This window comes from Salvelinus namaycush, chromosome 20 (genome assembly GCF_016432855.1).
Source record: "Salvelinus namaycush isolate Seneca chromosome 20, SaNama_1.0, whole genome shotgun sequence".
Taxonomy (NCBI): domain Eukaryota; kingdom Metazoa; phylum Chordata; class Actinopteri; order Salmoniformes; family Salmonidae; genus Salvelinus; species Salvelinus namaycush.
Window position 1 is genome coordinate 26,512,489 of NC_052326.1, and position 14,094 is coordinate 26,526,582.

The following is a 14,094-nucleotide window of genomic DNA, read 5'->3' on the forward strand; positions in this document are numbered from 1 at the left end:
ATTCAGGGTGTGGGATCTGTCAGTGAGTAAGAAAAGACTTAATGACAGCACGCAGCCGCCGGTGACCCACTGCCAGCACGATGGGCGAAAAGGCGATGAAGATGGTGTTGGCAAAGCGAGCTATAACCAGGAGGAACCCGGCTGACAAACCTCGGTTGTAGTTGAAGTAGTTTATTGAAATTATGCTGGTTCCCCAAGACCCAATGAAGAGCACGATGAGGGCTAGAATCACCTGGAGAGAAAATTCCTAATTTTAACAACAATAACAATGTTACAGGTCCAAATCACGTGTTGTACTTCTTTCCATCCACAATAACCAGGCGGCAGGCCACACACAACAAGCCATCATTCTGAATCATTCCAGCCTCTCTCACCTTGGCAGCCCGTCTCTCAGCCGGTATCCTCTTGATGACGGGCGCGTCCTGGGTCATGTGTGCTGGGTTGTGGGTCCTGCCGTGGGTGTAGAGTGTGTAGAGGGAGCCCAGGTTGGTGATGGCCATCAGGATGATAGGCAGGATCTCATGGATCACCATGGAGGTGGTGGCGTATGCCAGGCCGTTGTAGCTGGAGGGGAAGTTCCACACACAGCCCAGCAGGGGGCGCGTGGTGCTGCTGACCAACATCAGGGTCTGGAAGGGAGGAGAGAGGAGGCGTGGAGGGAAGAGGAGACGAGGAGACGAGATGGGATGGGGAGGGAAGAGAAGGTAGAGAAGGGGTGTAAGACATTTTCCCACAATTCAAAGAGGAATACACATCACAATTGTCTATCTCTCTGTTTATATTGAATCAGGGTCCTACCTCTGTGCTGTTCTTATTCCCGTTGGTAGAGTAGATGTGTGCAGGTATAGCATAGATCAGGTTGAGGAACCAGATGAGGCCCAGGCTAATCAGGATGGTCTTGGGGGGCCTGCGGGGTCCGTGAACAGTCCCAGGGGGAGGGGCCACGCGCCTCAGTGTCTGGAAGTGGAAAGCACTGAGGAAGAGTGTTGACCACACGTTGACTGAGCGAAGCCACACCCACAACCCCATCAGGACGTGACACCCGTCTCTGGAAGAGTTCAGCTAGAGAGAGAGCTGAGTGTGAGGTTTTATGTGTGTGTACACTATAGTGCCGACCTGAACAGTGCTCTTATCAGTAAGTATGGCATGGTATATTGTCAGATTGCTTTCTTTTCACATGGCATATCTCTAGTTACAGCCACACCACCCTCCATAACCCTTGCATTTTAAACTACCATTACTCAAAGACTAACCCAAATCTCTCCCATATCTCAAGTATCACAACCATTTTACTTAGAGCCCAAACCACACACAATCAGCATACCTCTTTTCCCCTTGTCTCAAGCACCCACATACAGCCCTCATTCTTCATGGCATGCCCTACCACAGTGCCCGACTCCTGTCACATTCCCATCCAGCTCCTTACCTCCAGCCCCAGGTCAGAGATGACCAGCAGGATGTTCCTCAGCAGAGAAAGGAGAAGGTTGGAGAGGGCCATGTTCATCAGGATGATGTCTGAGTTACGTACTCCACTGGGGTCTTTGAACACGCTGTCCAAGATCACGCCAATCACCGTGGTGTTACCCACAATGCCCAGTAGGACCAAGATTATGTAGAATGCGGTCTGGGTGGGAGACGTGGTGACACGGAGCACCACACCCACTGGCTCCAACTCTCTCAACTCTGGCATTGGGCTCTCCATCTCAGCTACTGAGCTAGAGTCCTGGGTAGAATACTCTTCAGTTTCTCTGCATCTTAATCTGTTTTCCCAGTTTGTTATCAAAAGTTTCTTCTAAGAATAGCTATATTCCAGTAACTGTCTGTAGCCTCTAATCCACTGATATATGTTTTATTCCAAATATGAACACCCTGTTGGTCATAGATCATAAATACAAATGTGCAAAACACATATATTGATTGCTTCCCATCTATTATAGCTACACCTGTATAGACACTCCCTATTTCTGTAGCATTCAACACAAGCCCAACCTCCCACAGAACAACCAATGTAAAATCACCATGGACACCAGATAAATACAAAGTAGTTCCTGCCATACACATCCACCTAAAATCACAGCAAAGGGGTCTTTCCCTAGTTACACAACCAACCTGTGCTAGGTCAGGTGCACTGTACCCACCGGGCACAGACGTCAGTACATTGACAACAATGTTGTCAACTAACATGAACTCAACATGAAATCAACAGAAAATGTCACCATGTCATTGGATTTAGGTTAAACGTTTGGTGAAAAATGCCCTTATGTTGGTGACTTCTTGCAAATCCAATCAGTTTTTCAAGTTGATTTGACATCATCACATTGATTTTTGGGGTTGAAATTACATGGAAACAACATTGAATCAATCAGTTTTGCCCAGTGGGTATACCCATGGGAATGTCAGTGTTTCAACCTCAGAGTTTAGCTACCAAGCTGAGAGTGCATATAAATGGAACACAAGAGATTAATCAACTAGCCTAATTGAAACATGCTGCCTTAACAGCTATCTAGGTTCATTATAATGCCACACTAGCTCCCCCAGGGACGAATAGAGAGGTGTATTTGTTTGTGGTGCTCAATACGAAGTCCTCACTTGATGATTCCATTCATAAAACAAGACAAGACATCATCTAAAAAGCATTTCATATATTGTTTGAACAAAAATGTTGGACTATGATCTTTGGGGGGGAATTCAGACTTTTTTCTCTCCGCACGGATTTTAAGCATGGGGAAACGCATGTGCCAACCAGTTACGCTTTTGGGTTGGAGATCCCAATAACGGAGGTGTGGCAGAGGTGTGCAATATCATAGTGTTCTTAAATCTATGCATGGGTTCTGAAACGGACATGAATATGTATATGTTTTGATGGCTATCTTTCATTGATCTCCATATTCTGAAAGCATTCTCCATAGGCTATACTAGTGTTGTGCCAATCAAATTCTAATTAAAGGTACACAATATTTAAAGGGATTGCTTTAGATAAATTAACTGAAAAACGAACTGAATGAAAACTCCCTGATAGCCGGAAAAAGTGTCCCAACCAAATATGGTGGATAAATTAAACGTCCTACTCGGTCCATTTACGATTGAAATAAAATGTCACAGTTCCGGTTCTTCCATAGGCACCAATGAATTAGCAACTATGTCTGGTCTGATTTCTCGCTTCCTCTTCTGTCCCAACTGTCCCAAAAAAGGAGTGGAGTCAGAGACAGAAGAGGAAGCAAGACACTTTTTTTCTGGTTCAAAGAAAGTCAATGAACTAAGAAGACCAGGAGCAACATCTAGGAGCAACAACAGCTCAGCCACGAAGTGGTAGGCCACACGAGCTCACAGAACTAGACCGCAGAGTGCTGAAGCACGTGGCGCGTTAACATTGTCTGTCCTGAGTTGCAACACTCACTACCGAGTTCCTGCCTCTGGAAGCCACATGAGCACAAGAACTGTTCTTCTGGAGCTTCATTAGCAGCCACACACAAGTCTAAGATCCCCATGCGCAATGCCAAGCGTCAGCTGGAGTGGTGTAAAGTGATAAATCACACTTCACCATCTGGCAGTCCGATGGACGAACCTGGGTTTGGTGGAAAATCATGTTAGTTTATATCCTGAGTAAACTATCCATTTAAAGATGGTACAGTGTGTCTTTGAAACAAGAACACTTACCCTAAGATGGACAAAGAGGTTCAAAGTTGTTTTTGCTAAGCATGGCTATGAATTTGTCTGTAGTATTTTTAATATTTTACTATAATGAATTGCAGCTTTCGACCTTTTCAGTGGCATGTTGAAAGAGTCATACAGTAATTGAGCATTACAACTTATTAATACTTATCTGTACAAAATATATTTGGTTTAAAATTATTATCTACATCTGGGGCAATGGACATTCGGGAGAATGGGCATTTACAGAATGTTCAGCTAGAAATGTATTGTGTAGATCAAATATGATCTACTGTCAGATAGATTGGAATAGTATAGAAAATTGTGTGTGCATTCTTTTTGCAATTCCAGATACAGCCCTGCCATTAGTTGAAAGCAGCCAATCTAATAGTTTCTGAAAATAAGTAATCTCCTGAGATCTGTGTTCAAATGTATTTTTTTAAGTAGTTGCTTTTTCAGATCTGTTTTCAAATAGTTTTAAAAATGTAGTTACTTTCTGAGATCTGTATTAAAATAGTTAAAACAATTAGACATTTTTGGGGATCTGTATTGAAATAGTTGTAGTCAGCTCCAAAGTCACTATTTGTTGCCCCAAAAAATTGTTACTTTCGACAAAGCATATTTAAAGATGCACTGTGCAGAAATCGCTCCGCCATTTCCTGGTTGCTAAAATTCTAATAGTTCTCCTAATTTCAGTTCATATGACAAAACGTGCAAGTATAGTGTAGACAATCATTGTACAACCTAAACTGCTGTGAAATATATTTAATTAAACGACTATATTGTATTTTCAGCTGTTTGAAGCTGGTGTAGAAAACAAGAACAGGAAGCATAGAAACAGAGCACATAGAACAGATCTATTGCTTCTCAGACTTGTTTTCAATGACAATGACAGATCTGTAACTCACATTTCCATGTTTTTTATTTAACCTCTATTTAAACTAGGCATTTCAGTTAAGAACAAATTCTTATTTACAATGGCAGCCTAGGAACAGTGGGTTAACTGCCTTGTTCAGGGGTAGAAAGACAGATTATTTCCTTGTCAGCTCAGGATTTGATCTAACAACCTTTTGGTTACTGGCCCAATGCTCTAACAACTCTAACCACCTGCCGCCCCAGATGAATTTGGTAGGTCCAAAAAGTTACATATTGCAGCTAATTCTAGACTATATATTAAGATTCATATCTGATAGCCCACAACCATGTGCTAATGATCATACAGTGCCTAGTGAAAGTCTACACAACCCTTGCAGTCTTTTCAACTATTGTGGTGGCAGCATCATGTTTGGGTACATTTGTCATCAACAAACCCAAGTAAAAAGTGAGAAGAAAACATGCAGTAGTCTTCTGAAAATCTAACCCTGGGATAAGAGTTTTATTTTTCAGCGGGTCAATTACACAAATGTTTATCCCAAAGACACACCACAAATTCTTTCCAAGGGGTGGTGAGCAATGTTCCCTCTAAATTGCTGGCGTGCAGCTCCCCCCGGATTGCCACAGAAGAAATATCAGCGCTCACAGAGAAGCACGAGATTGAGTTTCTGTAACGGCGTTCCTCCTCCTCTTCATCCGAAGAGGAGGAGCAGGGATTAAACCAAAATGCAGCGTCTTGATATGACATGATTTATTTAAGTAAAGACGAAAACACGAACTTCACTTGAAACTAAACAAAACAACAAACGGAGTAGACGAACCTGAACATAAGAACTTACATAACACGAAGAACTCACGAACAGGAAAATGACTACACAAAACGACGAACGAAACAGTCCCATATGGTGCAAACAAACACAGGAGACAACCACCCACAACAAACAATGTGAAAACACCTACCTTAATATGACTCTCAATCAGAGGAAATGAAAACCACCTGCCTCTAATTGAGAGCCATATCAGGTCACCCTAAACAAACATAGAAACACATAACATAGACTACCCACCCAAACTCACGCCCTGACCGTCAAACACATACAAAATAACAGAAAACCGGTCAGGAACGTGACAGCTTCACTGAAATTTCTAGAGTTTTCCCCATTAGTTCCCCATTAGTTCACTATCAAAACACTCTATCAATGTTTCCCTCTACTGTGGGAATTGTGATCGAATCAACATTACATTAACCCATTTCGATGCAACATACCGAAACAAAACTAACTATAGGCTACAAGATATTTTATTGTAGGCAGAACGCATCCGAGTAGGATTGCATTGACAAACACGACTCGGGCACGCACTCTACACAGACCGACCCGTGCGGCATAATCTGTGCGGCTGCAGTAGGCCTATATGCAAATAGACCGTGGTGTAAAGTACTTAAGGAAAAATACTTTAAAGTACTACTTAAGTAGTTTTTCGTGGTACCTGTAGTTTACTTTCCTATTCATATTTTTGACTACTTTTACTTTTACTTCATACATTCCTAAAGAAAATAATGTACTTTTACTCCATACATTTTCCCTGACACTCAAAAGTACTCATTACATTTTGAATGTTTAGCAGGACAGGAAAATGGTCCAATTTACGCACTTATCGAGAAAACATCCCTGGTCATCCTACTGCCTCTGATCTGGCGGACTCACTAAACACACATGCTTAGTTTGTAAATTATGTCTGAGTGTTGGAGTGTGCCCCTGGCTATCCATACATTAAAATAACAAGAAAATGGTGCCGTCTGATTTGCTTAATATAAGGAATTTTAAATCATTTATACTTTTACTTTTGATACTTAACTATATTTTAGCAATAACATTTACTTTTGATACTTAAGTATATTTAAAACCAAATACTTTTAGACTTTTACTCAAGTAGTATTTTACTGGGTATCTTTCACTTTTACTTTAGTTATTTTTTATTAAGGTATCTTTACTTTTACTCAAGTATGACAATTGGGTACTTTTTCCACCACTGCAAATAGAACACTGCCATATATATATTCACTTTGAACTGGACTGTTTTTACAGAATGAGCTTGTCTTGAGATCAAAGCGAGAGCTACATGTAGCGCAGTGTACATATTCGTTCATATCCTTTGCTAGTGAGTTATTATCCCAGTTATAGATCATTTGTAGTCAGCAATGGGGGAGTGATTGCTTCCTACAAGAGCACAAAACGTGTGCATTTCTAGACGTCTTTGAAAAGCGAGTCAGTTAAAAATCTCTTAAGGATCGGATCCTTTCCCCCCCCATTTTCGCTTAAAATGTCATACCCAAATCTAACTAGGCGCAATTTAGATTTTGTCCACTATGAGAGAGAAAAACAGTAGTTGAACAGTTTTGAACATATTAATTTCTTCAAAAATGAAGGGGAAGCAAGAGAGAGCTAGCTACATTTAATTGACTTTAAAAATAAATATATATTTATCTGTTATTTTACCAGGTAAGTATCACGTTCCTGACCTTATTTCCCTTGTTTTGTCTTTATTTAGTATGGTCAGGGCGTGAGTTGGGGTGGGCAGTCTATGTTATTTGTTTCTATGTTTAGGTTTGTTCGTTTGGCCTAATATGGTTCTCAATCAGAGGCAGGTGTTTGTCATTGTCTCTGATTGGGAACCATATTAAGGTAGGCTGTTTTCACTGTTTGTTTGTGGGTGATTGTTGCCGTGTCTGTGTTTGTTCGCCACACGGTACTGTTTTCGTTCGTTTGTTCACGTCGTTTTGTATTTTGTCAAGTGTTTTTTCGTCTTCGTTGCTATAATTAAAATATGTATTCAAACCACGCTGCGCTTTGGTCCGATCCTTGCTCCTCCTCAGACGAGGAGAAAGACGAGCGTTACAGTAAGTTGACTGAGAACACATTCTCATTTACAGCAATGACCTGGGGAATATTTACAGGGGAGAGGAGGGGGATGAATGAGCCAATTGTAAACTGGGGATTATTAGGTGACTTTGAGGGCCAGATTGGGAATTTAGCCAGGACACTGGGGTTTCCACCCCTAGTCTCAGGATAAGTGCCATGGGATCTTCAATGACCTCAGAGTCAGGACACCTGTTTAACATCCCATCCGAAAGACAGCACCCTACACAGGGCAGTGTCCCCAATCACTGCCCTGTGACATTGGGATATTTTTTAGACCAGAGGAAAGAGTGCCTCCTACTGGCCCTCCACTTCCAGCAGCATCTGGTCTCCCATCCAGGGACTAACCAGGACCAACCATGCTTAGCTTCAGAAGCAAGCCAGCAGTGGTATGCAGGGTGGTATGCTGCTGGCTTGACTAAAGAGATGCCTTGTACACCTCTCACACTATGACGTACTACAATACTTTAAGTACTTGGAAAACACTTTATTTGTGTTAGCTTGGCTTCTGCTTATCCTCTTGACACATTCTCTACTCCTCTACACTGCAAACACGCTTATGACGAAGGAAAGCAAAGTGCTAACTGACGAATCTGAATCATCTATATCTATCGTCATTGATTTCACAGATAAGCCTTTTTGGAGGTCTAATAGATCTGCCAACTTTTGTTTTGGCTGAAGCAGGCTGAATGCAAACTACAGGCTCTGGTTTGTCAATGGATGCTTCTGAGTGGTCATTATCTTGGGCGGGCTCAGAGATGTGAAAGTTATTCACACTGTCCACAGAAGAGTGGGTAATGTCACTACTGGGGTCATCACTATCTTGGTAAATCACTACATCACTGAGGTGGCTTGCCATTTCTTCAACTGGATGAGGAGTATTCTCAACTGCATCAGTTAAGACATCAGGTAAGTCTTGTTCATCGCTTTCAGCGGTTTGCATGAGCCAGTTTACTGTCCGTGTATCACAGTCCTCTTCTTCATCAGGTATCTCAGGTACACTTCCACAGATGGCTTCATTGTCCTCAGTTTTCGTCAATTCCCCTGTCCAGTGGAAGGAACGTTACAGAGCGGAGGAGATTCCTGTGAGCAACTTTCTCTTTGGCTGTCTGTAGATCCTTGATCCTGTACACGTTGATGTCTGGTTTCACTGATGTCACTTCATATAGGGCTGTCCCATCTATCTGCAATCTTCCTTTTTCCTCTCTCACCCCTGTTGGCTAGTAGCACTCTGTCTCCTACCATCAATGTTGATTCCTTTTACCTTGCGGTTCTAGAGCTTTTCATGGCGTGTATGTTCATAAAGGCTGTGCTTCTGAGCTATTTGAGTTGCTTCATTCAGGTCTTTCTTCAAGTGTGATACAAACTCCAGATGGTTGATTACACTGTTGTCTGCGAGGACATTCTGAAACATAACATCAACAGGAAGTCGTGGGATCCTCCCAAACATGAGATAAATGGTGCGAAGCCAGTTGTCTCGTGCTCTGTACAGTTGTAGCAGAAGGTCAACATCTGTAGCATTTGGGGCCACTTGGCTTTAGACTTTGGAGGCAGAGCTCTGATCATACCACCAAGGGTTCTATTGAAGCGTTCTGTAATCCCATTCCCCATAGGATGGTAGGGAGTAGTGTGTGATTCCTCCACACCAGCTAACTCCAACACTTCTTTTATCAGCCTGCTTTCTAAATTGCCTCCCTGGTCAGAGTGAATACACCTCGGAAATCCATATATGCAGAAGAAGTCATTCCACAGGCGACGAGCTAATTGCTTTGCAGACTGTTTCTTGCATGGGAATGCATGGGCGGTTTTTGTGAAGTGGTCAGTTACAACTATTGTCTTGCAAGAGATAGTGTTCGAGAGCGCCCTTGGTGACCCGCTGTATCATGAAGGCCATGGAGAACTTGCTGCTTCAGTGAATCAGGTACAACATATTGGAAGAGCTTTTTGTTCATGTGATGGGGTATCTTCTCCTTGTACAGTATACCATTGTGAATGGTGAGCTTGTTCAGGTGCTTCAGTAGTTTGATCACGCTGCAGGGTTCAGATGCACGCTCACGCCTGTTGGGTCTTTGATGTCTCTGAACGTAGTATAGGACTCTACTCACAGTACCGTCTTGCTCCTGTAGGCTTAAGAGCTTACTCTGAGGGAGAGCAGCGGTGTGGTCTTTCTGTTGTAGCAGAGGAATGGCTGCCCCTTTTCCCAGTACTTGACTCAGGCTACCAGTGCAGTGAGCATCCAAGATAGCTGAGATTTCTTGAGCGATAATGGAACCATGTGTTGAAGGTGAAGGGACTTTATCAGTGTTCCCTTCAGGTGAGTCTCCGTCTGGTGGGCTCACCACTGCTTGGCAGTTGTTGATTGCTCTGAAGGTGTCTTGTACAGTCCTATTGGTCACTCCATTGACTCGATCTAGGAGAGACAGATATGGCTCTATCACAAGGCGGTGGCTCATACATGACTGGACGAATGGTTCTTTGCTCAAAGTGTCGGCTATTATGTTCTTAATTCCAGGAACATATTTCAGGTCAAAGCTGTACGACGCAAGCTTAGACACCCAACCTTGCTCACATGCGTTGAGTCTGGGTTTTGTCAGTATGTATGTTAGCGGGTTGGTGTCAGTCCAGGCTGTGAAGTGTCGTCCCTTTAGCCAGTAGCGAAACTAGTCACAGACTGCCCACTAGTTCATCTGAGAACGGGAGAGTGTTCTACTGGCAAAAGCCACGGGTTTGGCTATCTTTTCACCCTTGGGTGTTTGAGAAAGCACTCCTCCAATTCCATCAAATTAAGCATCAACAGCAAGAATGAACGGCTCATTGAAGTCTGGGTGAGCTTAGGTCACACTAGTCACCAGGTCAAGTTTCAAGGTCTCGAACACTTCTTGGCACTCTGTAGTCCAGTCAGAAGGTGAGAGCATGACATATGCTGTTTTCTGTTTAGGTTTTCATCCTCTTCTCGCTGTGTTATGTTTGGTTGGCTTGGCTTTGAGTTTGAAAAGCATCTTGGCCTTGGCTGAACAGGTCTCTATGAAGTGTCCATAGTAGAGAACCATTCCTAGGAACGAGCGGATCTTCTTTTGACACGGTGTTATTCCATCAGAGTCCATTAGTTCAGCTTTCTGGACGTTTTTGATGGCCTCAACTTTCTCTGGGTCTGTTTGCACACCATTTTCACAGATGATGTGACCAAGAAATCTGACAGATCTTCTTAAGAAGTGGCACTTCTTGGGAGACAGTTTCAGTTTGTGTTTTGACAGACGAGAAACACCATCTGGAGGCATTCAATTGCTAGCTGCTCAGTAGGTGCAAAGACCATTACGTCATCAAGATAGCACAGTAGGCTTGTGAAGTTCTCATCACCAAATATAAACATCATCATGCGCATGAACGTTGCTGGACTGTTTGATAGGCCCTGCGGTAACCTATTGTATTCATGGAGTCCAAACGAGAATGAAAACGCAGTATGCTTCTTGTCCTCTTTTTGTTTATTTATTTTCTTTCTTTTTATTTGTGGGTGGATCAGCTTTAATATTGCGGATAGATTGTTGCTTCCATCATTGTAATTGTCTGCATCATTTCAAATCCCCAAATGTTTTTTTGGTAAATATATTTATCCATATACATACATACACATACCCACATACATATATATATATATATATATATATATATGTATATGTATATGTAAGTTGAAGTCGGAAGTTCACAAACACTTAGGTTGGAGTCAATTAAACTCGTTTTTCAACCACTCCACAAATTTCTTGATAACAAACTATAGTTTTGGCAAGTCGGTTAGGACATCTACTTTGTGCATGACAAGTCATTTTTCCAACAATTGTTTACAGACAGATTCTTTTTTGGCTCTGAACGTGAAGGCTAGTTCTTTGCTTGGGCAGTTCCTGATGAACATGCGTGTGATGTCCGTGCTAAGATCCTCATTTGCCTTACCCTGTTCCTTCAGGCCTTCTGTAGCAGTGTCTGCTGCACTGTTCAGTCTTAGCCAGTTTTAATTTGGGTCCTCCTGTTCTTTGGGTAGAGTCATGTAGAAATCTTGGAGTGAGATATTTAAGTATTGACTGCAGCTGGAATGCTTCCTGAGGAGGTTATAGATGGCATCTGGGTTAGCTAGAATGTCAATGTCACTATTCCTGATTCTGATTTTGACTACATCTTTTGCTCTTCCCTTGAGATGGATGAGAATCTCTTCGGCCTGTTCCTCTATTTTCATGTGTCCCTTTTTAATAAAGTTTCTCCTGGCCTCTTCCCATTTATCAAAGGTAGTTGTGTCTGATCTCTCCCCGCTAAAGGAAGCTGGTTCTTTGACTTTTCTTTGGGTGACTACTTGGACTTGGGAGAAGTATAGAACTTGGCTAACTGGAGGGTCAGGTCTGTGTCTTGGTTCACTTTGGCTAGTGGCTGTAGCTCCTGTTGGACTACTAGAGCTGAAGTGCATGGTAATGCTATCAGCTAGCTGCTGTCCTATCTGTTGGACCTATGGTACCCATCTGGCCTATTAGCATTGCATCTTCATTGTGTTAGGAGTGGAGGTGCTAACAACCTGGGGCCTAGGTGAGTTGACTGCATGATGACCATGAGATGCTGCATTGTCCCCATGACTAAAGGAACTTCCCCTGCAATTTCCACTACCATTGACATCACCACACATGCTAGGACTACCAGTTGGGAAAGGAATAGGTAACCCCAACACACCCCTTCCCCTACCAACATTGACAGGTGTAAGCAGATCTGAACAACCAATACGGTTGAAACTCATTGTAGTAGCTCAAAATGAAAGTAAAAAAACAACGTATAGAATGACAGAAATAACTGAGACAGAGGACAGTGTTGCATCAACATTACAGCTTGTTACGTTTCTTCTCGTTGCCTGTAGACTCTGAGAAGATAGGACAGCTCCCAGTTTGATGAGGAACACCAATCTTGATTGATCCGGGTCATGGCACCAATGTGACCTTCCTGGTCCCGTCCCTCAAGTTAGTGAGTCAACACAGGAAGGAGCAATGGATGGAGAGTTAATTTATTTCCAAAGCTGCAATGATGGACACACACAGTATGGATGAATGGTCAGTAGTCGACGGGATATAAATAGCACTCCCACAGCAATTCTCCATAAATCTGCTATATATTATACTAACAAAAAAAACAATCAAAATGTCTATCAAAGTCATTGTGATCGTATAGTGGATTTAACTAATTTACTATAATAAAAATAAAAACATAGTTTCCATGTGTATTATATTTGGAAGGGGGTGGAGCACCACAAGTTTAAGACCATGCTTAGCCATTGTTCTCCCTCTTTATGTCTGGTCTTAACAAGAGAATGGTCACCGTTGTTAGATACTGTTTTCCTTGGTTTATTTGGCGTGGGCTACGGCCAAACAGTAGCCTGTGTTGAGTTAGGTTTATAAACCGGGAATTCGTGAACGCAATCCTCTGTCTGGACATTTGTGTGTATTAGCCAATGTAGACCCACTAATCTACCAGGAGGTGGCATAATAACCATTTTATGCAGGAATTTAACAATTTAATTACACCGTTACACTGAGAAGAGCGCGTAGATGCAAGAAGCAATTATACAACGATCCAGTGGTGGGCCGTCAGGGCCAGCAAGGCCTTCTCTGCTGGCCTAAACATCATCAGAATATAATTTTTTTTTAAATATATTTTCCCACAAATATGTATTAAATTATTCCCCAGAGTAAGAGTTATACTCTTCATTTCATAGCTTTCCTCTTGGTTGCACTGCTTCCAGCCCCAGGTTGAGATTTGGAGGGCTGGTCTTTATGTTAGATCTTTTATCCAATCATATTCAGCCATCATGTGTTGCCAGGGGTCTAAAATCTGCCCTCAGGCCTTCAGAATCAACAGTGCGGGCGCTTGTAGCTTATAGTGAATGGAAATGAAAATTTAGTGTCAACCAATCAGCTTTAGAGTTGGCTATTGTACGCCTGCTGGCTGGCTCCAGTGTTACACAGGAGCCAGCTAGCAGGCGTAGTGCGTGCACGTCTTTTGATTGGATTACCAATATTGAGAGGCAGGTCCTATGGGCAGGTCTATGCAGAACTTCAGAACTAGGAAACTGAATTTGATAAATGAATTAATTCGCGTACTACTAAGCTGTTTTTTCAACCCACAATGGCGGAAGGAGGAGAAGATATCGATTTGGTCGAGGATATAATTATAACGCCATTCTCAAGACGAACTTTTCAAGAAAAGTTAGACATTGTAAGGAGAGGTCGCCCGACGCCGACGCTACAAAGCCTGTCACAGGCGGGAAAGGGGTTCGTCCGCCACTTTCAAAGTTCCAACTACGAGCGCTATCAATGGCTCACAGGCTCCGAGAAGCACTGCAAACTGTACTGCTGGGAATGCCTATTATTTGCAAGTGATCGATTTGGTGTTTGGAGCCACACTGGCTTTGCAAACTTGAGTTGTCTAACCAATGCAGCAACGAGACATCCGAGTGGATCTACAGCTCAACGAACAAGCGCGCAGGGCAACGGAGCTGCACAATGAAAAGGTGAAGAAAAATAGGGAAATATTGAAAACTCATTGATTGTGTCATGTTTTTGGGTAAACACTGTTTACCCAAAAATGTCAATTTTTGTCAATTTCAAGGTGACGCAACGCCTGGTTA

The 14,094-nt window shown here is 42.6% G+C and overlaps 1 protein-coding gene across 1 annotated transcript; it reads right to left on the reverse strand.

The window, feature by feature from the left end:
- Positions 1-19: 19 nt before the first annotated feature.
- Positions 20-1,702, reverse strand: LOC120064727 (olfactory receptor class A-like protein 4). Its single transcript, XM_039015347.1, has 4 exons — positions 1,427-1,702; positions 799-1,062; positions 375-629; positions 20-232 (listed from the first exon to the last, which is right to left on the reverse strand). The coding sequence occupies exons 1-4, from the start codon at positions 1,700-1,702 to the stop codon at positions 20-22; spliced, it is 1,008 nt and encodes a 335-aa protein (XP_038871275.1).
- Between the last annotated feature and the right edge of the window lie 12,392 nt (positions 1,703-14,094).